The sequence below is a fragment of the Poromitra crassiceps genome (assembly GCF_964638095.1).
Source record: "Poromitra crassiceps genome assembly, chromosome: 6".
Classification (NCBI taxonomy): Eukaryota; Metazoa; Chordata; class Actinopteri; order Beryciformes; family Melamphaidae; genus Poromitra; species Poromitra crassiceps.
Genome location: NC_139627.1, coordinates 4,245,129 through 4,271,805, shown reverse-complemented (window position 1 = coordinate 4,271,805; position 26,677 = coordinate 4,245,129). Strand labels below are relative to the sequence as shown.

At 44.4% G+C, this 26,677-nt stretch overlaps 2 protein-coding genes across 2 annotated transcripts in view; one reads left to right on the top strand and one right to left on the bottom strand.

Moving 5' to 3' along the window:
- The window catches only part of slc16a4 (solute carrier family 16 member 4), a gene marked incomplete at its 3' end in the record, with an annotated part of 33,849 nt that extends 24,476 nt beyond the window's left edge, over positions 1-9,373 (top strand). The window contains exons 9-11 of the mRNA XM_083638798.1: positions 2-213; positions 6,570-6,663; positions 9,162-9,373. Of these exons, the coding sequence (XP_083494924.1) occupies positions 2-213; positions 6,570-6,663; positions 9,162-9,373 (518 nt within the window). The remainder of the gene's footprint in view (position 1; positions 214-6,569; positions 6,664-9,161) is intronic.
- A 9,853-nt stretch (positions 9,374-19,226) lies between these two features.
- On the bottom strand, positions 19,227-23,065 carry LOC310778882 (RNA-binding protein 15-like). Its single transcript, XM_083639344.1, has one exon. It carries the CDS (start codon positions 22,944-22,946, stop codon positions 20,343-20,345), a length of 2,604 nt encoding a protein of 867 aa, XP_083495470.1. The 5' UTR covers positions 22,947-23,065; the 3' UTR covers positions 19,227-20,342.
- Positions 23,066-26,677: the final 3,612 nt, after the last annotated feature.

The window sequence follows — 26,677 nt, the reverse complement described above, 5'->3', positions numbered from 1 at the left end:
GGTATCACAGAGACCATAGCCCAGCTGGCCTCAGGCTGGCTGACAGACAGGAACCTGTTGCATAAGTACCACTACCACAAGGCCTACCTGATCCTGTGCGGCCTGGTCAACCTGCTGTCCCCTCTCGCCACCTCCTACCTCCTGCTCATGGTCTACGCCATCTTCTTTGCCATCTTCTGCGGCGGCTACATGGCCCTGCTGCTGCCCGTCCTGGTAAGGAGACCAGCCACCCTCTCTGCCTGTCTGTCGTCACTCTTCAGCCAAATCCATATCAATCAGCCAGGGTGCATTTTAATTGATCAACTAGAAATATTACCAGGAGAAAAAGAGTTTGTGTGTGTGGTAAGAGAGTTAAGAGCAGTGGTGGGGGTAACTCATTAGAAAAGTAACATATTACTTCTAATATATTACTTTTAGCAGTAACTCAGTAATATAACTTATTACTTATAGGATTTCAGTAATATTATACCAGTTACTTTGTCAAGTAACTCAAGTTACGAATTTGAGTTAATTTTTTTTAACACATTTAAATAAAGATGCAATAATTTCCTAATCAAACTGTGTGTTTTTATGCAAATAACCACTATAGATGACAATGACAAAGGAAAATAATAACATTTCGAATTTTGGATTGTTTACACTGACTTCAAGGCGGTTGACATTATTTTTTCGGGATGGTTCCGGGGTAGCAATGTCATTCTGCTACTGCTGTTATTACGGTGAAAGTAATGCAAAAGTAGTGTAATAAGTAACGAGTTACTCTACACAGACAGTAATATTGTAAAGTAACTTATTACTTTCAAATGAAAGCAACTAGTAATATGTGGTATATTACATTTTGAAAGTAACTTGCCCAACACTGGTTAAGAGTGAGAGGAATGCAGAACAAATCTGTTGAGGAAATTGAGAAATAAAAAAGGAAGAAGAGAGAAACATCATGTGTTGCAGCATCGTTGACCCCTAAAATAGAATCCAGGACTTCAGAATCAGAATCAGAATCACTTTTATTGCCACAGTATGCAAGTTACATACGAGGAATTTGTCTTAGTGTCTGTATGCAGCATAGCGGTCACATCAATATACAGAGATAAGAAGTAGGAAGATAACTAAAGACAATCGCAAAGTTGCAAGTGCAATCAAATCAAGTAAATATATACAAAATGTACATGAGTGGTGAAGTGTTCTGTAGATGATAAATATGAATTTTACGTTGGATTTACATGAGATTTACAGACTGAGTTAAATAGACGTTAAATAGGCAGTGGATTTACATGAATTTACAGTCGGAGTTAAATAAGAGTTTACATTGAATGTACATGAAATTTACAGGCTAAGTTAAATAGGCATTAATGTGCAGGGAATTTACATGAATTTACAGTCCCAGTTAGACAGGCATTAAATTAGATATGAGTTCCAGTTTTATGGGGGGGGGGGGAGTTCAGTTGAGTTTAGGAGGAGGTAGTGAGTTTGTGTGTGTGTGTGTGTGGGGGGGGGGGTTGTTGGTGAGGTCCTTGGCGGAAGACTTTGTGTCTCTCTTGTAACCCTTGACTTTTCCCACCACTCCATTCTACTATATGATCAGTCTGTAGTTCATTGACTTTGTTAGCAGAGATGCACACACACATGGGAGAGTGAAAAGGCTGACCCATAGCAGGGCCGACACAAACCCACTCAGAGATCATTCACTCAAGTGCCCTATTGGGATCAAAAAGGTGAACGTCACCTAAAGGTTGACTAGTTTGCATCCCTGTTTTAGGAGCCTAATCTAACCTAGTTCACTACAGTCACACGGTGCGTTTGTGTTGGGGAGGGGACTTTTTCAACGACGTACTGTAAACGCTGAAATCTCTTTATTAGCTCATTCTCTCTCTCGAGCAACACAAGAGAGAGGTGTCATCCAACACTGGCAGACAGTCAGTAACGGTCGTTATGGGCGATACTATACACTCACCCGGTAATCCGGTATCCTGAGGTCATCTCACCTGAAAACAAAAGCCTCACATTTACACATTGACATTTCAATATGACACATTTCCTTTCCGGAGACACGCACGTCAGAGAGGTTGCGGATAGTTGCTGCGCCTCTGGGCTGGAAGGATGACCAGTGTGATCTAGTTTAGCTCAAGAGAGCGGGAGGACCGGTCGGACCAGTTTCACCCTTCACTCACTCACTGGGGTATTAGGCGACTGTAAGCCTGCCCGCTGACGTCCATCACAGGACGGGCCTGTTGGGTGGCCAGGGTGAGAAGGAGAACAGACTCCAGTTTGCATTTCACACAGCTGCTCCTCAACTGGATTGAACAGGAAAATATCACCCCAGGCTGTCTTAGTTTGAGTTTATTTACTTGCACATATATAATAAATAAATAAATAAATAAATAAATGAATGAATGAATGAATGAATAAATAAATAAATAAATGGATGAATGAATGAATGAATGAATGAATGAATGAATGAATGAATAAATAAATAAATAAATAAATAAATAAATAAATGGATGAATGAATGAATGAATGAATGAATGAATGAATAAATAAATAAATAAATAAATAAATAAATAAATAAATAAATAAATAAAATACAGAGAAAGGAAAGAAGTGGGTAAACAAAGATTGTGCAGGTAGAGACAGGAAAACCCGGTGGGCTTATTCAAGGTCTCTTACATAAGGAACGAATTAAATCGATATTAATTACAATTTGATCAAAGCATACAAGGCTGTCCCCGCAGGCTGTCCGCGGCACTATCTCTTAAGCTGCATCGGATTAAGATTGTATTGGCATACACAGGTAGAAAGGGTGCTTATACAAGACAAATAAATCGCAAAAAATAAATCTGTAAAGTTGCCTTCTGCGAAGTACTGCAACCATTTCCCATCTCAATACATACACTTTCAATAATAAAGCAGATTTGTATATCTGTTGATATCAACACACATAACCTAGTGTACATTGAGATCAAACTGAAATCAAGGCCGCCTCTGATGATCTATCAGGAATAGCATCTATATTCTCTCTCAATCTGACAAAATCCCCCCCCCCTTCCCCCCCCACGTTTGACAATTACAAACCCGTGCTTGATCTAATACAGTGGTTCTCAACTGGTGGGTCGGGACACAAAAGTGGGTCGCGGGGCCGTTTTGAGTGGGTCACGGATGTGTGCATGATAAAAAAAAGTTATTCTACTCCTTGAGGATGCCAGCGTTCATGGCCAACACTGCTGTCTGCCAGCACTGCCAGGGATACTCAACTTGCTTTGCCCGGGTGCCACTTTAGTGAAATGATAGAAGGCCAGGGGCCAGTTAATAAACAATCAATATAAATTTTTCTGTAGCAGATTGTAGGTTTTTGGGGTGTCAGCCAGAGTTTAGTCTGACAATGTTGTGCACACCGGATAGTTAGTTAGGTTAAGTACATACATAAGTGCCTGGGTAGCGAGCAGACGGCGGTATTTGACAATTTAGCAGCTAAATCATAGATTATTGAAAGATATTCCATATTCCAGACTGAAATGCTATAACAGAAGTGGAGTATTGGCCAGAATGACATGAACATTTGGACACTTATTCAGCGGGTATCTTGCATGTTGCGTTCAGGTAGCCTAGGTAAACCCAGCCACCACGTGACCTGCTCTCTCAGTTCCCAGTCACTAGCGTCTAGACTCCGGGCCATTCACAACGATTTCTGGGGCGATTGAAAGACCCGCGCAGACCCGCAGCCACCCCGCAGCCAATGAGTGACGGCGTGACTGCCAACATCAGTCCTGCCGTGATCGGCCAATCAGAGAGTGCGTCTTTGTCAATGACGTGTAACAGCTGCAGCGGCTTAGCACTACCTAGCCGTTAGCGACTGAGAACAGGTCTGAGAGCAGGTCACGTGGGGGATGGGTTTACCCAGGCTAGCGTTCAGGTGCACTGTAATTTTTTTTTTTTTTTTTGCAATTCCATCGCGGGCCACACAGGGGGCGCCCGCGGGCCGCCAGTTGAGTATTACTGCTGTAGGCTCTTTCAGAGGCTGTAGCTCAGGCTCATTTTAGGGTGGGTTCACACCAGCCTTGTTTAGTCCGGTCTATCGGACCTTTCCCCTTTAGTACGGTCCGATAGGGTCGGTGTGAACGCTCCTACTCGAACTCTGGTGCGGACTAAAAACCGTGCTCTGGTTCGCCTGTGAGAGGTGTTCTCGGTCCACTCTCAAGCGAACTCTGGAGCGGCCCATTTCTGGTGTGAACCCCACCTGGACGCGTGATTTCTATTCGCACATAGGTTACGCAATAACCACGCCCTGTGCCCGCCTACGCAGCGGTCAAGCACCGGGATTGGCCAGGAGCAAGTCTTTTGTCCCACACCATCGGCAGGAGAGAGGACTTCAAGGCAGGAGAGAAGACAAGGCAAGAGAGAGGACAAGGCAAGAGAGAGGAGAGGCGGGAGAGAGGCGGGAGAGAGAGGACAGAGAGGACAAGGCAGGAGAGAGAGGAGAGGCAGGAGAGAGAGGGCAAGGCAGGAGAGGACAAGGCAAGAGAGACGAGAGAGGACTTCAAGGCAGGAACCAACCATCTCTCTCCCCCCATTGTCTGACCTCTCCAACCATCTCCCCACTGTCTGACCTCTCCTCCCTCTAGCCCCCTGTCCTTCTCACTCCTGTCTCCCGTCCTCCCTCCAACAAAATTCCCTCCTCTGCCATCTATGTATGTATCTCCCGGCTTCCTTCCTCTCACCCTGTTTGCACTCAACCACTCTACAACCATCTCTGCAGGGACTGACCCGCAGAGGAGAGAGGGGAGCGGGCACAGTCCCTGCAGAGATGGTGAGAGTGGTTGAGTGAGAACACGGTGAAGGAAGGAGGCCGGGAGATGGCAGGGGAGGGAGGGGGGGGGGGAGGAGGGAGGCCAGGAGATGGCAGGGGAGGGAGGGGATGGGAGCAGGGTGAAGGAGGGAGGCCAGGAGATGGCAGGGGGAGTGAAGGAAGGAAGCCAGGAGATGGCAGAGGAGGGAGGGGGTGGGGGGGGAGGGAGGAGTGGGGAGACGACTTCAAATCCCCTGCAGGAATCGAACCTGCACTTCTCCGCATACAATGCGGTTGTTAAGGTGACTGCCTTAACCCCTAGACCATCAGCTAGGTAACTTACAATGGATCTCTAGGCAGTTTTGTTATGGCTTTCCCAATGAAAGACTTGAAAAGGTTTTAGTGTCCGTACCGGGATTCAAACCACAAACCTTTGGGTTGGAAGGCATGGTCTTTAACCACTGGACTACAGCCCAGCTCAAACACACAGAACATGCAGCAAGTAAAATAGATGTGGTTAAGATTAGGGTTTTCTTAACCACGACCATACCCTAACCCAATTGATGTGGTGGTGGTGGTGGTGGGTGGGGGGGGGGGGGGGGGGTTGGGGGGTATATATAGATTTTTTTTAATATTTTGTTTTCAATTATTAATATTATTATTTTCACATTTACTAATCATTAACCACTCTATTCAGGAATTGACCGACTAATCAGCAACTATCTAATGATTAACTAATATATTCACGAACTGACATGTATTAATCATTAAAGAAACAGTTACCTACTCTGAGTGCTCATAAGTGTCAAAATAGAAAACCAGATTCAAACAGGCAGAATGGTTCCAGGTCCATGTTTATCACCAGGCCGTTATTGAAAATAAGAATTTGTTCTTAATTAGCTTGCCTGTTTAAATACAGGTTGATGATGATACCAGAATGTTAGCACAACAATACAAAACTCACAGCAACAAGTAGACCAGTGGTTTATTGATAGTATTCTGTGACATCACCACACAGACATCTTGGTCTGATTGTAATCAATTAACAGGTGATTACAATCTAATTACACACACAGCCAATGAGCTGTGTGTAGTGTGAAGTGCCATATTGGTGGGAAATGCATGTGACATCATGGGAATACTATGAATAGACGAGTCCAAGTGAATCAGTTGTTATTAAGCTTTATACGAGGCGGACGAGTCTGTTGTGGCCTTCACCTTGTCAGTCTCACCGTGAGCATGGGCACCTGGCCAATCCCGGCGCTTGACTGCTGCCTAGGCGGGCACAGGGCGTGGTTGTTGCGTAACCTATGTGCGAATAGAAATCACGCCACCCGGACTAGTCAGAGGAAGCACGTGATTTTTTGTGTTATTTCCTGTTTTGGAAGCTCAATCAATCATCAATCATCAACTCTCAATAACTGTCAAACTAGATGAATGACTTCAAAACCGTCATCTAGTTTGACAGTTATTGAGAGTTGATTTGAGTTAATGAGTTATTAATTTGAGGTAGTGTGGACCAGTGATGTCACTGGTCCACACTTTAACACTCAATAACTGTCCAATTAAATGACAGACTTCAAAACAGTTTACAGTTTTCTGATCTACTACTGATGTTCTAATGATACAGAGCTGGTTGAAAATGGGCGGAGTGTTCCTTTAATGACGAAGAAAAAATGTGGGTCGTGAGGCTAGACCAGTTGAGAACCACTCTGATCTAATAGACACTGACCTCCGCTAGGTCAGATGGTGAAGTGCCTGAGGTCTAATGTCTTCTCCACCTCTGCAGGTGGACCTGGTCGGGTCGGAGAAACTCAACAACTCCATGGGCTTCTCCATGTTTTTCGTTGGCCTGGGTTGTCTCACAGGGCCTCCTTTGGCAGGTAAAAGCAATCACGTCATCATCAAAACATACACACACACACACACACACTGCACACACATACACACACACACACACACACACACACACACACACACACACACACACACACACAGACAGACACACACACACACACACTGCACACACATACACACACACACACACACACTGCACAGGCCGGTGACCATGACCTATATTTTGGAGTGATTTGTGATGTAGAACGACGAGGTTTGTGCACGTGTGTTTCTGTGTGTGTGTGTGTGTTTCTGTGTGTGTGTATGTGTGTGTGTGGGGGGGGGGGGGGCGTGCCTACCAACGAAATCTTCTGATTGGTGAGTGGGGGGATCAGTCAGTGGGGTTGATAAGCCTTTTTAAGAACATATATTTCAACGGGCCTCACAGCATATCTTTTTATGGGGCCCCCAAATTCCTGGCAACACACCAGAGAGAGAGAGAGTGTGTGTGTGAGTGTGTGTGTGTGTGTGTGTGTGTGTGTGTGTGTGTGTGTGTGTGTGCGTGCATGTGCGTGCGTGCGTGCGCGTGTGTCCGTGTGTGTGTGTGTGTACGTACGTACGTGCACACACGTGTGTCTGTCTGTCAGTGGGTGAGCGCGTGCGTGCGTGTGTCATTATGCCGTGTGTTGTAAGCCGAAACGCACAAGAGAAAAACAACCTACAGTTAGTCCAGCCCTCGACACAGACGGGGGGGTTTTGGGGCTTTTTGGGGTTTGCTTTGACAGAAACGCATGGAGGGGTGACCGGTTCACATTTCCTCCTGCCCCACAGGCAAGTCAGAGCCTTGGAATAACAGCGACGTGTTCATGGCCCGGGTTTGAGTCACATTATTGTTTTTAAGTGGTGACAGACTGTCTTTGTTTGTCTTAGAAAAGCTGTTTTTAATCCCGGGAACAGGTTTTCATACTTCCAGTTCAAGGTTCCGTCGAGATCTCTCGGATGCTTTACCAATTCCTCGTAGTGAGTGAAGCGCGCCTTGTTCTTAGACGACTAAACAAACATCATAATGAATCATACCGCTGGACAGATGAACTGGCGTATGAAGCGAGTCGTTCTTCAGCTACACTGAGAGGCCTGCACCACCGATCTCCTCCAGAGACGGTGATTCACTAAGATCATCGTGACCCACATCACATTTCTGTGAACACCCTGATGCTTTTCCAGGAAAAATTACTTTTCTTTGCCCTTTCTGGTAACGTTTGGCCTCAATTGAGGGGGGTGGCGGGGGGGGGGAGGTTCCCCTTGAACTCAGTGACATGGTACCCTGCCCTCTTTGTTAGGCAATCCCCTGAGAGGAGCTTATGGATTTCGGGGTCGAGAGATGACTAACGACCCCCTCCAGGGTGGTACGGAAATAGCATGTGGCTCTGTTTACACTCCCTGCTGCTCGTGGTAGGAAAGCATTGACGTTAGGCAAAGCAGGATCCCCTCCCTGACATCCGACCACAGGTCGTGTTAACTTTCCTGTTGACCAGCCTTGCCCTCAGGACGCCTAACTGCCGTTCCGACTGTCTCGACGGGCGGCCGTCAACGCTGAGACACATGTGAGACGCATGCTTTTCATCTGATCTGATCTGAGACACATGCTTTTCATCTGATCTGATCTGAGACACATGCTTTTCATCTGATCTGATCTGAGACACATGCTTTTCATCTGATCTGATCTGAGACACATGCTTTTCATCTGATCTCCGGCCACTTGGCGCAGTCTGACTCACCCGTGGGAAGTGGAACATGATCAAAGTGGCGTCACGAAACTTAACGAATAAGAAAAACAAGGCCGGCAAAGTTGTTAAGTGCGGCACCGAACACGATCGGCATTAGGGCTGCAACTATTAATGATTATTTTCATAATCGATGAATCTGCCGATTATTTTCTCGATTCAACGATTCGTTATTTGGGTCTATAAAATGTCAGAAAATGGGTAGCAAATGACGATCGGTGTTTCCCAAAGCCGAAGACGACGCCCCTCAAATGTCTTGTTTTGTCCACAACTCAAAGATAATATCAGTTGACTGTCATACAGGAGTAAAGAAACCAGAAAATATTCACATTTAAGAAGCCGGAATCAGATCATTTTGACCTTTTCTCTTAAAATTGTACTTGATTAATCGATTATCAAAATAGTTGTCGATTAATTTTCTGTCGATCGAGTAATCGATTAATCGTTGCAGCTCTCATCAGCATTACCGGTTGAATTCCCACATGGGGTCACGCATGCTAAAAATGCGTAGTATGAATTGTCTGGTCTGAAAGCGTACGCTAAATAAATGGCGTATATTTTAAATAGGAGAATTGCTGCTTGTTGCACGGGATACAAACTCATGAAGAGTGGACAAAGGTGACAGATACCAGTGCAAACATAAAACCACTCAGAATTCCTTCCTTCACTGAAGTGTCCTGTGTTTATTGCTAAATCCACTCAGAATTCCTTCCTTCCTGTCCCTGTGTTTATTGCTAAAATTCCTACTTCCTGTGTTGCAGGATTCCTGTACGACTACACCCAGACCTATGACTGTTCCTTCTACCTGGCTGGGGTTTGCTACCTGCTCTCCTCCGTCTCCCTCTTCCTGGAGCCTCTGGCTCAGCGCTGGCACACCAGGAAGAAGCTGGCGCTGGCCAAGAGAGAAGAGAGTCGATGGAAGTCCAACGGCTGCTTCACCCCCGACCCGCCGCTGCACAATGGCGCTGTGTAGAGGGGGGGGGGGGGGGGGACAAGCAGGGGGAAAAAAGCCTTCCATCTTGAAGCAGCACGCCCGGTGGCCGTGTGTTGTGTTGCATGGACCCGCATACCACAGACCTGAATGTGACCCCCAGCTCATGGGCAGGACCTAAAATGACCCAGATTTTCACAGGGGGGCAACAAGACAGAAGACAGTGCGAGCGAGGAGACCGATGATTATGACCACAGTTACATGAAGTCCAAGGAGATAGCAGGGACATTTAGTGAATAGATGATCATGTTTTGTAACCTATCAAAGCCAAAATTTCACTTTTCCGAACATATATTTGATCGTCGTCTTCTCAACAGGAGTGCATGCATCAGTCTGTAGTAGTGTGTTCCCCAACGCCAACGCCAACGCAACAAAACTAATCACGTCCTGTCAGTTACCTCTGCCTCTTCACACACACAAGGAAATGATGGGAAATGAAATGTAAGGATTTGACGGTTAACGCCTGACTCCAGCGATGACGACATGTCTCCATAACGTTTAGAGCCGTGTTAGGCGAGGTGTTGACTTTCATTGCATACAGTATAACGTTGCCTGACACGTAAGCCAGACTGTGTTGTTTGAGCTCGATTGATACTACAACTTTTGAAACAACTAGTTTTTCTGTGACGTGAGAAAAGGCATCATATCCGTTAAGAGATACCGTTCAACTGATCCCTTTGTGAAGCTCTATATTTATACCTGTACTCACACACATGCACTTTGGACCACGGTAAGATCATGTTGCATGACATTGTCTCATTGACCTTCTGCTGCCATATAGTTCAGACTCTGAGCAATCAGCTCAGCGTTGGACTGAGGCTCCTCTCGGTTCTTCTCAGTCAATTGTCTGGGAGCCGAGGCGAGCTCAGTGTCACCTGCTTCCAAAACAATGTATATAATCTGCCTTTCAAAGCCAAAAAACAATAACTGTGAGCAGCGAAACAGGAAAAATAAACGTCATCTCTCATGCCTCAACAGAAGCATTCTTTGGCACAGAACTGGGTTTGCATAATATCATTTATTAGCATTTATAGGTATGATTTTGATCGATATGAAATCCTGTCGCTGCTGTTTGCCTTTAAAAGCGCATTTTAAGGACTTTTTGTAAACCGGTACATGCAGCATCTTTATATTAGGCAAAACCCCCAGGCTGAGCTGCTGTTCTATGCAAACGCACACAGAGAACGATCGCTTGCACTCACTTTCCTTTTGACTGCAGCGTTGACACCGGCTCGTCAAAGAAGAACGTCTAAAGTTCCTGAGAGAAGTAGCTCGTTCAAGTGACTTAAAGTGACGGCTGAATATATTGATCATAGATGGAGGGGGGGGGGGGGATCGATAAGGAGCTGACCAGCTCCACTGAAATAGCAGGGTTTTTCTTTGTTTATGGTGCATTTTGTTATCTGTATGTTTCTGTGTACAACTTCTGACCAATTGTGTTTCTGAGATGTGTTTTTTTTCGCCGACTTTGCTCATATAAACAAATCAATGCCGTTACCTGCTAAACAGTACCCCGACTGGGCTGGTAGGATTATGTTGCCCTATACTTCTACTACAGTGCCTGAAGGCAACGCAACTTCCACTCATATTGTATAGAGAGAGCCAAAGTGGAACGTCACTTGCTGCTTCGGCACTGCACCAGAGATTTTCATCCGCCATTTATTTTCCCATAGACATTTTGTAAAATGCGTATAAAAATAGTTTTACTTGTTCAAACCAAACGGTTCAGATATATTTAGAAACAGGAGAGACCGCATAACTTTTCACTCCGACCAAAACGTAAAAATCTGCGGATTTAAAGAAAATATTTTTTCGATTTTTTTTTTTAGTTTTGGTCCGAGTGAAATGTTCTACGGTCTCTCCAGATTCTAAATATAGCTGAACCGTTTGGTTTGACCAAGTAAAACTATTTTTATAAGCATTTAATTAAATGTCTATGGGAAAATAAATGGCGGAAGAAAATCTCTGGTACAGTGCTGAAGCAGGAAGTGACGTTCTACTCACATATTTTCAGATCGTACCAATCAATGAGGGCAAACAAGGTGGGTAAACGACTCACCTTGTATAGTTTATCCACCTCTATTTACTACTACACCACCCATGATTGTATTATATATGGAAGTCTTATTGGTTGTTGAATCTTTTTTTAATGTAGAGGTTTTTATTGTGTTTTCAGTGGATTCCTTGTTTATCACCACTGTTTGCCTTATAAGGTATTGTATCTTTACTAACTTTCCTGTAATGTGAGCCAAAGACACATTAGAAACCTACCTACAACTTGAACCTTATGTCTAGAAACACTAGACTGGACAGTGTGTATACAATTTAAACCACTATTATGACCAACCATAATTCACAGCCATTTCCAAGTCTTCACTTGAGAATGGCCCAAAAATCCAGCGATGGACATTTGTTTTGTTACGCTGCCCTCTTGTGGTACTAGAAGGTTTATACTCAAAGAACGCTGCCTCAATTACTACCAAATTATTCCCCCCTCAACTCACTTTCACAATGATGGCTCTTTGTATTGTCTCGATAACTACAATCATGCAATCAAGGCTCTTTTGGCTGATCAGTTGCATTCACCACTAGAGGGCCACTGAATGTTTTGTACCATAAATCATGTATGAAAGATATTTGATGCTTTAAAAGTAGATTTTGTTCTTGGATTATTATACTCTTTACAGTTAATGTTGGGTATTTTAAGGAACAGTATGTTTAAGCAATATTTTGATGATTTTTTATGTCCCTTGGGTAATGTCTCAAACACCACTGATATGGTGCCGAGTTACTAAAAGTTATGTATTTGATGACATCATAATATTACATTATAATTGCAGCAAATGCAGTTGTTGTGGAAGTATTATTTTTTCACTGAAGTGGCTCCTGGACTACGTTTCTTGATTGAGTTTAGAAAATCTGCTTCACCAATCATAGACCTCATGCTCAAAGCCCATGTCGTTCATGTGTAAGTAAGCCTTGTTACAGAGTGCGCAATCAGCTGCAATAAACTGACGTCTGACTCGGTCTGTCTGTCCCACTGTCCTTCTGTGATTCTGACAGCTCAGCAAAAGATGCACTGACACCAGACAACATGTCCCCTCGCCTCAAAGAAAGACAGATCGCATCATCTTTAACACATTTTATTGACACACTCGTTAAAAATGTTGCAGACATACAGATGTGAATAAACACAAAATCATTTCCATCGATTTTCATCTCAATTTCAAATGTAAACCCAACAAATACTTGGCATAATGGCGACAACAAAAACACTCAAATATCATTTCAGACTGTCAATGTACCAGTGTACTATACATGAAAGCAACAGGCTACTCACGGTAGACGACACTTGTAGGTATGTAGGGACGCCTGGGAACAGACTGCTGACTGCTTTCCACTGAAACTCTGTATGGGGAAACATACAAACATGTCTTAAACTTTCATCTTAGCAGCAGTTAAAGGGACAGCTGCAAAATACATATTTTTCCTCTCACCTGTAGTGCTATTTATCCATCTATATCGTTTCGTGTTAGTTGGCTGAGTTTTGGAGATATCGGCAGTAGAGATGTCTGCCTTCTCTCCAATACAATGGAACTGGATGGCACTCGGCTTGTGGTGCTCGAAGCGCCAGAAAAATACATTTGAAAAACTCAACAGCATCGTCTCTTTCCTGAAATCATGACCCGGTTACTCAAGATCATGCAGACTTTGTTGTGATCAGTTTCATGTAGGAACTATTTTCTTTTGTAGGAACTAGCTAGCAGCTAGCGGGTGTAGTTTGGTCAAAAGAAAATAGTTCCTACATGAAACTGCTCATAACAAGGTCTGTGGATTATCGTGACTAACCGGGTCATGATTTCTGGAAAGAGACATTGCTGTTGAGTTTATCAAATGTATTTCTTTGGCACTTTTAGCACCACAAGCCGAGTGCCATCCAGTTCCATTGTATTGGAGAGAAGGCAGAAACTCTGCGGCCGATATCTCCAAAACTCAGGCAACTAACACAAAACGATATAGGTGGATAAATAGCACTGGAGGTGAGAGGGAAAATATGTATTTTGGATTTTAGGGTGAGCTGTCCCTTTAACAATGTTAAATGTTGATTCACTTACAATACTGTGTTCGTTGTACAAGTGTGAGATCAGAAAAGGCTTGTTTGGGAGATTAAAATTGGTTTTGTGCAACTAAAAGGGTGAATACTGATATAACAGCTTTATATTCAAATTAACTGCGCTGCAATTATCAAAGGTACTATTAATCAATCATAGCTACTATTTGTCAATTGATTGTGTTTTTGTGTTGTTTTTTGTACTGATACAAATGTTTTTTGTAGCTTACCTTCACAAATCATCAGTCAAACTGAATGATCCTTCTAACAGTAATGTGGAGGCAAAATAGACAATGACATAAAGATCTCCAAATGAAGAGTTTCAATCCATAATGAGATATCCACGAAATTGCACAAAAAGCACCCAATTATAAAATAGATTGTGGTACTTTTAGAAAGGGTTGTGATTTTTTCAAATTTACATATACATACACTTTGGAAATAAACCCGACTATAGTATAGTTTTATGAAATTGCAAAATGTCTTGTTTTAATACAAAGAGGGTGAACTGAGTATATTATGTCCACACCATTTCATTTCACTTTGTCATCCAGGAACTTGTGTTACCTACGATTTCTAAGAAGTTCTCTGCTATATGTTGTTTGTTTTGTAAGAGTCTGTGTCTGGTTTGGTGGTTTTTTGCTGACATGGTGTAGAACTCATTTTGGAATCATGCACATTACCAAGGAATATACAGCCGCTCCAAAAGGGCTTCATAATATTCATGCAGCTTAGTTGTTGAGCGAAAGATTATATTTGCTGTGCACCTTACAGCTTTAGTCTAACTCTCTGTAATAGTCAAATAACAGTGGCACGTGTACAGTACATACACATACTGTATATACAGTATACTGGGACCAGGCTGAAAGGCATACTGGTATCAGTGAGGTCCAGGCTGCCTGTTCCATTCATTTACACAAGCTATGTTTGACCAGCTAACCGCCGTCATCTGATGGGATTTATATGAGGAGGACTGGGGCTTCTTAAGTCTCAAATTAAATTGGAGATGGAACCATTTCATTAACCAGGGTTCCTACACATTTTCCATTAAAAAAAAATTCCATACTTTTCCAGACTAAAATTTCCAGAATTCTCTGTCTGTATTTTTAGGCTGAACGGTGACACGATACTGTATATATATATGTCTGTACATGTCTTTTCTACAAGTGGGCTAAATGTTCAGTTGTAAGTCAAAGTGTGTAAGTCTCACATGTGAGATGTAGGGCTGGGCGATATGGAACATTTGCTTTTCATCATCAATTTAGACATCAGAAATGTGTCATGATATTAAAATATCTTCATATCATCACAATATGATTCCACTTAAAGATGACGAACGATCATATTGAATTATTGCCCAGCCCTAGGTTTAGGTAAGGTAAGTAAAACAACGGTTAGGTTTATAGGCAACAAAGCAACTTGGTTTGGGTCAGGATTTGAAACGGGTCGGCCACTCTCACCCCTTCTCCCTAGTGCAACTTTGACCCATTTAAACCTCGGACTGTTCCATCAATACCATTGGGGGGGGGTCACCGCGAGGCGACCTCCAGACGCTACTTCAGCATATTACCTTTCACGTCGCAATGTATTTTGACTCCCCGGGAGTGTTACATTCTGATGCCATGATAAAACACTTGCTTGTATTATCAATTCATCTCGTCTAAATTCAGAATTTGATTATTTAGAAAAATGTATAGTCAGATAGTCACAATAGACAATAGTCTGGAAACGAATATTTTTCCATACGCTCTTTTCCTTTTTCCATACTTTTCCAGAACTGGAAAATACTACAATCAAATTCCATACTTGCATAGGAACCCTGATAAAGTGCGGTTGTTATCATGTGTGGTCATCACCTACTGCAAAGGAGACATTAGTGCCAGAACCTAAGGGTGTCATTTTCACCTTCATATAATCGAGTTTAGGATATTTCACTTAGTTTTATTCTAATGCTTTACCCAGTGATGCTTGATGCGATAAGAAATAATCTACATCTGTCTTTTAGTTGTTTCATCTAAAAGCCACTGTGACTAAATTGGCTATATTATTAAGGAATGTGACACGCGCAAGGGAATAGCAATGACTTCCAGCTGTGAAAGGTTCTTCCTAGTGGCCTAGAACGGTCCAGTCTATAGGACTGAACTGTCTCCCACAGCCAGGAACAGGAGAGAGATCTGTCTCCTCATCCAGTTGTCGGTACAGTACAGCAGTACAGAGTCGACCAACTCAGGCATCTCCAGATTGTACATGACATCACAATTGAATTTGACCAATTTAGTTTCTGGTTTTGGAGTTAACTATTGAATTAGTGCCCCCCCCAAGCCAGGGGTTTTCACAGTGGGAGGTGGGCCTCCCCAGGTGGGCTCCAAGCAGTTTCAGGGGAGGCTCAGTGAATGGAAGTAAAAAAATAAAAAATAGTTATCAAAAGGAGATCACATAGAATAGCCTAAATGTGTGTGATTTGGTTAGAGATACAGTAGTTTTGTGGGATTTTACTGTTTCTCCAACTTTTTTAATGTATTTTGGTGTAGCCTGAAATATGTCAAACAGCAATATCAGGCTATCTTGGCACAACTGTTGAGTGTTTATGGGACCAAATAACATAAGCATGATCCCATAGGCATCCAAGAATTGAGTGGGGGGGGGCTTTTCCCAACCTTTGTCTGGGGGGGGAGGCCCACAGTCTCAGACTTTGAAAACCCCTAGGCCATTAGTAACATGTTAAACCTTAAAGTGAGTGCTATTACTATCCCCAATGAGGCTGCAAAAAAACCATGGAGCACACGGTAGCGTGCCAAACGTATACAAATAGTCTAATTGTACGAAGATGCCAAATTCTGAGGGTCTGACAATATGCATAGTCTGAATACATTCCTCTCAGTCTATACCGCTAAAGCACTTCAACCATTATAAATATATAATTTTCTTTACAGCAATATCACAATATAGGTAAACATTTGTCTAGTTTTAAGAACAAAGCCTCTGCAGCTACATATCTTCAAATTAATTACAAAATTATACGGCACTTAAAAATTTTCATTAACAAAGCTTCATTTATCACTATTTGAACGTTGTGTTGATTCCTATTGAGCTGGCAGCGGCTAAAGCAACAACCTGATTGTAGGCAGTGGATTGTGGCGTTATCGTTGATTTTTTTTTTTTTTTTCCAGTTTTATCCGTGGAAATATCCTTGTTGGTGATAATAAGATAGCTTAAGACGAGAGAATGGCATCTTGCATTAACTATGGCAAAGCATGTGGTGTTGACACTGTATACTTACCTTATCTGCCTAAGCCACCGATACAGACCTGGCAGGTCCAGAGCATCCTGCTCTGTCTACAGCACTTAGCACAGTGAGACCAGCTCCATCCAGGATTTTGGGGGTGTGCGTTTGAGTGTGATGCTGTGTCAGGTGGTGGTTGACTGTGCGAGGAGGAGAAGGCAGGTTGCTCCCTGGTCCTGAAGATGGCAATGTTTCTCCAGCGAGGCGAGGCATCCTTTTCTAGCACAGGAAGGACACCGCATTCGTTTTCAACACTAATACGACTAAGAGGGATGGTAGTAGGAGATGGGGAAACTTTGTTCCTATGTAAAAGGGGCTTAACTGATCAAAAAGGGCATATTAAAGTCAAAATAAACAGGTCTTGAAGAAGAAGTGGTGGACACTGGGGGGGGGAGGGGATCTGCAGTGTGGATTCCTTCCCTTCCTTCCACCAGCATCAAAACGTTGTTTTTTCCCCCTTCCTTTTCGGGTTGCATCTCCATGTTGGGCGCAGAACCTCCAGGCTGATGCTGGAAACAAATGGCCAAGGTTTTCATGCAGCTTCAACAGAGTAAACATCTTCCCTCATCTCCTCAAGGTTCAGGTCAGAGGTCAACACCATGACGACGACGACGACGCAAAACGCGACGGTGGCAAACAATATTCCTAGCTGAGACTCGGGGGGGCCGATCCTCTTCCCTGAGCACAAACATCATCACGTCAAATCAAATCATAAAGTGGGCCGAGTATTTCTAAAAAGACAAAGAGGTTCAACTCGGTGAGGTTCGACAGCCACAATCTCCCAAGTGGAGCGTGTGAGCGGCCGGTGATGATGGGCTTCCTTCAGCTCCTATTCAGAAGCAGGAACAAAGCACGCGTTAAGCGTAATGGTGTCGAGGGGGCCTGTGTGATGACAAGACAACAGGATCGAGGCATGTGCTGTTGTTTGCTCCGGGCCCTGGCCTCCCCAGACCGTTAAGGCCCCCCGTGCCCCTCTGTCACCGTTTCACACGGCAAACTCGGGACACTGGTTGTGAACACGGGGCAGTGGAGGCTCCTCGGTTCCTGCCCAGGTGTTCACAATGTGCCCAGAGAGGAACAGGGTAAACAGGGGATTCGTGTACGGCTTAATTTATGGTGGGCAACTCAGGAGGTCAGAAAAGGCCTGTAAGCAAACAGCGATCCTCACATGAACCAGGGAAGGGGGTCTCTCTCCTTACTGGTTCTACACAAATTGCAAACAGATGAATGAGCTCCCTTTTCCCGCGTGCAGAAACAACAATTCAAGTGACAACTCCTTTTTCGAAAACACAATTAAGGAAGCTCGTGTCTTCAATTCACTTCCACCGAAGAAACAGGTTTCCCTTCAAATGAAACAATTTATTGATATTGGAGGTCACATGAGTGCCACAAATGCACTTCGCAGGTATGTGAACAGCTTCGCATGTGGGGCTCTACGGGATTTTTCCACTCCCGTGAGATCAGGTGTACAATGCTCAATTCTCCATCTTTTTTTTTTTTAAACAGAAGTCATCATCACAGGTGCAGACGGGCTACACAACTTTAACGGCTGCCTCAATCAGTGAAGACTCACAAACAACTAGTCGCCTTCTCTGTCGAGGGGTTTTTTGAGCCCCGCGCTCTCGTCTCCTCCGGAGTCCAACGTTGACGTGGGGGGCGGGTCAGATTCACACATACAACCATTTTTCCACATATTGATTTTTTTTTCAATACACGTTTAAAAAACCAAACTAAGCAAATGATAATTCAGTGTGCGGCGCCACTATTGCATGACAAACCTACAATGGCATCAACAAAAAAAACACTGTAAGTCGGCCTTCAGAATATGTTGGGAGTAAAATATTGTCCAATTTTAGACATCTAAAATTCCGATTCAAACAGAAACTGTTGAAAGTTGTTTGAAATTTGTAAAATTACACAGACCTACTTACTGAACAAATAGCAAGTATTCATTACTTAGTACGAACATTTCACTAATATGCAGATACTGAAGGGTTATTCCTGGTAGACCTACTGGTTTCAAAGCAAAAAAAAAAGAAAACAGACCGGCAAATATCAACACAAAATTCTTAAAGGAACACTCTGCCCATTTTCAACCAGCTTTGTATCATTAGAACATCAGTAGTATATCAGAAAACTGTAAACTGTTTTGAAGTCTGTCATTTAATTTGAGTTACTGAGTGTTAAAGTGTGGACCAGTGACATCACTGGTCCACACTAACTCAAATAACTCATTAACTCAAATCAACTCTCAAACTAGATGAATGACTTCAAAACCATCATCTAGTTTGACAGTTTGAGAGTTGATTTGAGTTAATGAGTTATTAATTTGAGTTAGTGTGGACCAGTGATGTCACTGGTCCACATTTTAACACTCAATAACTGTCAAATTAAATGACAGACTTCAAAACCGTTTACAGTTTTCTGATATACTACTGATGTTCTAATGATACAAAGCTGGTTGAAAATAAGCAGTGTGTTCCTTTAAGCCTATGCCTTTTTATCCATTACTATTGAATGTTTTATATTGATATATTTATCACAATTACACAGCCATTGCTAGGGTAGGGATGCACGAAATAAAACACAAAGTAAAAAAATATGACAACTGGAAAAAAAACATGTTAGTATTTCCTTTACTATGCTATATGTATTGTGTTATGGGCTGTTTACTGGGCAGTGTTCTCATATCTATGACTATTAGTATTCCACGTTCCACATAAAGTTGACATAATTCAGTGTTCCAATAACCAAGAAGAAGAACGCCTTCATAAAGTTTCACTCAAATCCAAACCATGAAGCTGAACATAACGCAACAATTTCTTCAACAGAATTCACAACATAGGTAAGTGAAATTGATAGGAACTAGGCTAAGAAAAATTATCACGGTTCTTTCTCCGGAGAGATTAGCTGTGTAACTGCAGTACCAAAGCATCCACTAAAAACACCTTCACATTAAAACGGCAAAATTCTAATATGTCATGCCTGCTGTATCCAGCTAACACGGTGACAGACTATAACGGTAATATTATTGCTCTGTCATTCAAAGCTTTTACCAGGGGATTTGTGGTTCCCTTGAAGAGACATCTAATGGATTACTAATTGTATAGAGCAGAATTTCTTGTTTATTATAAGACCAAACTTCCTAACTTTTGTCGATTTTTTTTTTGTAGTAGTGTAGAACTGAATGTTTGAAATAGGCTACTTTTTGCAAATGAAAATAAATAAAATAATAGAGACTAGAGTGCCTTCTATACGATGTATCTGATGTTGACGTATCAACTTAATTTGTATTCCTTAAATATCCCTCGTACGGCACTGGCATTAAAATGGTGAGCAATTCATATATCCTAAAACACCTGTTACTTTAGTGAGAGGGCACTTGTTTTTCCTTTGAGTGGCTTACATGGCAACACAGAAACACCCAAACAGCCATACTCGTGTACCCCATAATGCAGAACACACAGCATGCAATAGTTACTGACATAGATCTTTTTTTTTTTTTTTTTACATCGTTTGAAGTTAGTATTCAGATTTGTTTCTTCTTCTTGTTTTTTTTAAGATGCTCCACGAACTACAATCATGACCAGATAGTCCTCCTCTGTTTTGGCCAGAGCTTTGGCCGAGGAGTCGAGGAACTGCTGGGAGAAATCGCAGGGAGGGAAAGCGTGAAGGACGCCCGCGTTGTCTTTATCCCTGCTGCCTCCCACGGGCAGGCTGATGACGCCGGCCGCCTGCTTTTGCTTTAGGTAGGACACCAGGTTGCGGAGCGGCCGCTGGGTCGAGGCCGCCGGGTCCGACGACGACACCTCCTCCGTGCTGCCGGGCACCGCCAGCAGGATGGCGTAGCCCCCGGGACCGGCCGCCTTGATGCGACGCGAGACCTCGTCGAGCTTGGGCTGGTCCAGACGGAGGCGCTGGGTGATCTTCAGCTCGCCCACCTGCCTCCCCGTCCCCGCGCCGTCCACGAGCAGGTCGCTGGCCACGCTGTGGTCGCCCTGCAGCAGGTGCATGTTGGCCGGGAAGTTGCTGTTCTTCAGCAGCAGCATGCCGTGCCAGGCCAGGCCGAGCTTGGCGCCGTCCGGCTTGGACAACTGGTTGCCTTTAGAGCTGCTCTCGGAGCGCTCTCTCTTGGCCGGGCCTTTGCTGCTGCCATCGGCCGCCTTGCGCTTACGCTCCCCCGCTGCTGCGGAAACCCCGCCGCTCGAGGGCCCCCGTTCAGAGAGGCTCTGGCTTTTGAGTCTCCGTTCGACGGCGCCTCGCTCCAGGCTGCCACGACGTTCTCGCGCCGGAGAGGGTCTCTCGCCCCGCAGGGGGCGCTCTGAGTCACTGAAGCGCCCTCCTTCTCTGCTGCTGCCCCCGGGACTGCCGTCCGGGGAGGCGCGCCGACGCCTGACTGTCCTCTCGGTGCTGTCGGGGGAGCACTCGAGATGGCGCCCGTCCTCCATGACGCGTCGCTTGCGCACAGGTTCTCGGCCCTGCAGCTCACGCTCCAGAGACCAGGGTTCCCTCGGACGCCGCTCGCGCTCCAAGTGCTCCAGAGGCTCAAACGGCGAGGCGCGTACCCGGTCGCGGATAGCGGGGCTGGTCCACTCTGCGCCGGGAAACAGCTCTCTCTCTCTGAAGTGAAGCGGCGGCGGAGTCCTTTCCCTGACCCTCAGACGTTCGGGCGTCGCCCGGTGGACAAACGACTCGGCCACCATGTCAAACGGCGGCAGCGGGAGCGGCTGCAAGAACTGCTGCTGGTAGCGGTGGTCCGTGTCCGCAAAGTCCACTCGCAGTCTCCTCTCCGGACCCCCCAGCGGGAAGCCGCGCATGTGGGTGCACGCTGCCTGTGCCGCGTCCAAGCTTTCATACTGGATGTAGGCCCAAGTGTCGCCCTTTCTGTAGTCAATGGTCCTTATAGTGCCAAAGCGATCAAACTCTCTGGCCAGTGCAGCTAAAGGGACCCAGAGTCCAAGTCCACCGACCCATAGGCGTGTGGTGGGAGTCGCTTTACCGTATCCTATCTTTATTTGGTTGCGGCCCACTACTTTGCCAGACATAGTGAGCTTGGCACGGTGGGCCATGTCAAGGTTCTCAAATTTAAGAAATCCATATGTGCTGGTTTGTTTGTTTGTGGGTCTCTTGATGTCCACTTCTGTTATAACCCCAAACCTGTCAAAAGCCCTCCTCAGGTCCGCCTCTGTAACGGTTATGTCCAGGTTGCCCAAAAACAACGTCCTATTGGCTCTTTGGTCATCTTCTGGAGATATAAAATCCTCCTCGCGAAAGGCTGCTCGCTCTGCGATGAAAGCTGGACGCGCCCGGCTGGCCTCGAAGAGGGCGAACTCCCTGTCCCGCTCCAGGTCTCTGGGCAGGGGGGGCGGCGGAGGAGGAGGGAGCCGCCCCAGGGCCAGCTGCTGCAGCCGGTAGTCTCTGTAGCCCAGCCCGGTGGGCGAGAGGGGTCTCTGCGTGTGCAAATGTCTGTGGCCTGGAGCCGCTGCGCCGTACGGGTCTCCTCTCTCCACGGGCGAGCGGCTTCTCCTCCGGTTCACGTACACGGCCTCGATCTTCAGAGGCCGGTCGTACAGCACCAGCCTCCCCCGGGCGTGCTTGGCGGCCCGGGCGTCCTCCGGCTTCCTGAAGTTCACAAAGGCTATCCGCTCGTCGTTGCTGCGGCTAATTTTCACGCTCACGTCTCCGAATTTTTTGAATTCGTGAAAGAGTCCGTCTTCTATGTCTTCGTCGCTCAGCTGAGTGCCCAGCTCGCTGATTTTCAGGGTTTTGTACTCACTTTCGGTGTTCGGCGGCGGCTGAGCACGCTGCTGGTCCCCCCCGGCGGCCCGTGAATTGGTCCGCGGCGTGGCCAGATCTAATGTCAGGCTCAGGTTGTGGTTTTTACCCAGCGAGCTAGCGGCGGCGGCGGCAGCCTGGTAACTGTGGTTAGTCCCGGTTCGGCTGTGCCCTTCGAACTCTCTGTCCCTCTTTTCACCGAGCAAACTCCTTCTCGTTGAGCCGCCGCCGTCACTTTTAGTCGAGCTGCTATTCCCATTATTACTCCCACTGGAAACCGAGATAGCCCCCATTTTCTTGCTGGTCGGGTGGCATCCTCCCCTGTCTCGGATATCGTCCAAGGCCCGGGAGCGTTTTTTAATCGGCGACCGTTCTTTTCCTTTCATCTCAGTCCACACCGAACCGACCCTGGCGACGCTTAGGGGGTTTCTTGCTGTTATTTCTGCAGATAATTGCAGGAAATATTAGAAAAGAAGAGTGGATTTATTTACTGACCCTGCGGCAAAACAACAACAGTCGCCATTTTGTCAAGAGAATAACGCGATGGCCCGCCTCTTCGATCTGATTGGGAGAAAATGTGGGTGGGAAACTTTGCAGTGCACGTCAATCATCTAGCCGACGACTGTACAGCTGAGTACAAGGTACAGTTTTACTATAGTTTAAAACGATTGTTCTAAATAAATGACTAGTTAACTAACACACACACACACACACACACACACACACACATATATATATATATATATATATATATATATATATATATATATATATATATATATATATATATATATATATATGATGATCATTAATGATCATATAATAGCCTACATGTTTGTAAGACTTGATGCCACTTCTGAGTTTTGTCTGAGTCTTGTGAATTTCTAATATAATTTCACTTATTTTGGTGCCAGTTTGACTATGCTGAGTCTGACAGTGTGGAAAGAAGACCAAAATTGGATATTTTGAGTCTGTGTTACCCCTTTTTGAATTGAACTATACAAGTTTGGACTATGGCGTGGGCTGACTATATAGATCTATTGAACAGATGAAACAATTAGCTACATTCTGAGCCAAGTGGAGGCGTCAGAAGGCGAGTCTACAGTTTCACAAGAGGGAATACAAAAATGGAAATTGTTGAGAGAATGTGGAAAAGACAAAATATTAAAGATACACAATAGGAAAATATAATACTTCCTGGGGGAAATGAGTGATAACCATTGACAAGAGAGATTTCAACAGAACAAGTCTACACATTGCCAGAAGGTGGCAGTGTTTGTTCAGTAACACAGAAGGTTTGAGCACCCAATGACCTTGCAAACAGAAAGGTTAAGTCAAGCTACTAATTCTCATGTCTCTCAGTTGTCACCCCTTCTTCACATAAATTGTCCTAATTTTGCTTTGTAAAGGTGAAAAGTAACAAAGTAATGAATACACCTCTAATTAAAGTAATAAATAGTGTAGGCTAAAAAAAAAGTGTAGGCCTATTTAGTGTAGGCCTATTTGGGTAGTGTATTTGGGTAGATTTTTAAGCAATTTTTTATTTTTCCCTCTCTCTCTTAGTAGCTTTGAGTAGACAGCTACTTTGGCACTTGCCAAAGCATGGCTCTGAGATGAGTTCGGAGTGAGAACGTGTTGTGTGAGCAGAATGGCGTTTGTCACATTACATTAAAACAAGTTAAACACATTTGACTGTTTTTATTTGGCTACTCCTGACTTTTTATTTAGAGTTATTTTCTCCACAAGCACTCTTACTCCTGCTTGAATGCAATTTAGCTGAAATAGTAACACATGTAGTTGTGTTAAATACTTCTGTTTCCACCTCTGGATATTTGTCAAAATGTTTTTGTACATGCTATAGGCTACAGCATACATGCAAATTGAATGTGGCACGTCTTATTTTCTTCTAGGTGATGAACTGCCAAATGAAGTTCTGCTTCTTCGTGTCTCTGCTGAATGTAACCAAATGCCATGTGGCATACTGTTCTAAGCTTGCCTAATTGCATTAAAGCTTTAACTGACAGTGTTAGTGAGCTGGCCACACTGTATGCTACCAGTTATTTAGCTTACCTTCAACTGCTTCAATCAAATCCATGGATGTGGGGTTAAAATAGCTGCACTGCAAGGCCAAGATAAATCTCCCCGAGATCAAAGCTTTGGACTGTAGGCAGCAGACAGCTTTACAGATTTTAATGAGCATTAAATCATATTTTGTGTCCATAACGAGGCTAACGATATAGTAATTTACAGACTCCAGTGACAGTCTTCACCCAATGACCCAGAGAGAGAGAGAGAGAGAGAGAGTGAAGTGATGCAAAAGTAATGAATGCCCCCCAGCATCATGCTGTTTTAAACATTTTTGATTACTGATTATTTATGACAAATAATCGAGGCCCTTTGTAGCCTGATCTATTGAGTCTAGACAGATTCAAGCTTGTGCCGTTGCTACTTTGATGACAACTCTGTGAGAACTGATTGCCTCTCTGGCAAGTTGAGAGTCATTATTTTTAGTAGGCCTACTGTTTTCTTTTTTTAAGTGGAATGAACCATGTTATATTTGCATAGGATTCCTTTCCAAATGTGCTGCTACAGTGTTTAAGCGTTAACATATCAGTTTCACTAAGCCTGCTATTTCTTTTGTTTATGGACAGAAAGAATTGAACAACCCACCTATCTAAAAAAAAAATCCATGTTGTAAATTGAGCGCTGATCCCCCAACTATTTCCTCAGCTTTCCTTAAGATGGCCCATCTCCTCAATTGCTTATCCCTACTGACGGCTCCTCTTATCTTCTCCACTTAATCTGGGATTTAATCAGAGGTACTGTGTAGCTGCCGTCTCCCAGGGCCTGGCTGGAATTTGGAGCTGTGGGTGTGGAAAGTGTTTCTGATGGGTTTGTGCTCTCTTCTATTGGAACCACATGTCAGCGGCTCGCACAAAACCCCGGCACAGACTAAAAGGGACTGGCAGCTAATCTGCCCCCATGGCTGTCACACTGAAGCAACCAAAAGAGAAGAGAGAACCAACTATTCCCCCTGTAAGCCATTTACACTCTTTGTGGAGTAATAAGTGCAACTTGGGAGGGTTTTGCCCACTGGTGAAACTCCATTTTTGCATTATCAATCTCACACAGATCATGTTTGCATATATCTGACATGAATATGGACATATAGTAATGTAGACCAGATGGGATGGTGCCATGCAATTCAGTATAGGCTATTTCATTGACATTCGAGTAAATTGCTTTGGGAACAGCACAAGAACTTTTCTTGAAAAAGAACAACTTATTCATGTCATCTTCCTTTTTAAACAACAACACATAAATGCATAGGCATCGATTTATAAATAAAAAGAGCGAAGTGATATAATGTTGCAGGTCAATCAGACCTGAGTAATGGATTAGAGACTGAATGGATGCAGTGGGAAAAATAATATCACCAAACAAAGTACGATCTGGGCCCTGGTAACCCTGCGTTCTTCTATCACATTGGTTCTCAAATGGGGGTCCGGGGACCCCCAGGGGTCAGTGGCACTTTGCAAGGGGGTCTGTGAAAAGTTTTCAGGAAAATAAAAATAAAACTTTTTTTTCCCCCAAAAGCTTCATAGTTCAATGAAAATATTGTATGCTTTAAATCTAAAATGGTTCATAGATTACATTCTAACAAACCTATCAATTTAAAGGTCAAGCACGTTACCGTGGAAACAATTAAGCTTAGCCCAAAATCACAAATCAGAATGAGGGGGTCCCCGGTATATTTTCTATCTTGTAAGGGGTCCTTGGCTGAAAAACCTTTGAGAACCTCTGTTCTATCAGACTGTAAGCTCATCATTCATTTAGTCAGGGTTTACCACTGCTGCCAGATGTGGATGGGGGAATGCCCGCCTCAATGTTAAGCCAGGCTGTTGTGGGAGGCCCTCTACTTTATCATCAATAGTGAAGTGTGGTCGCTCCAAGTTGGTTTTTCATTAACGGACCTGCCACTTGCTCCTGATGCATGAGGTGGCACCCGAAGGCGTCTTGAAGCGAAGCCAGCTCGGCTGCTGCACATGTACGGGTCCCTCTGTGCGCTGAGACCCCCCCCCCCCCCCCCAGCACCAAGAGGCTCGCCGGGCCGCCT

Excerpts from the sequence above, each read along its gene's own strand:
- LOC310778882 (XM_083639344.1), bottom strand. The coding sequence starts at position 22,946 with ATGAAAGGAAAAGAACGGTCGCCGATTAAAAAACGCTCCCGGGCCTTG.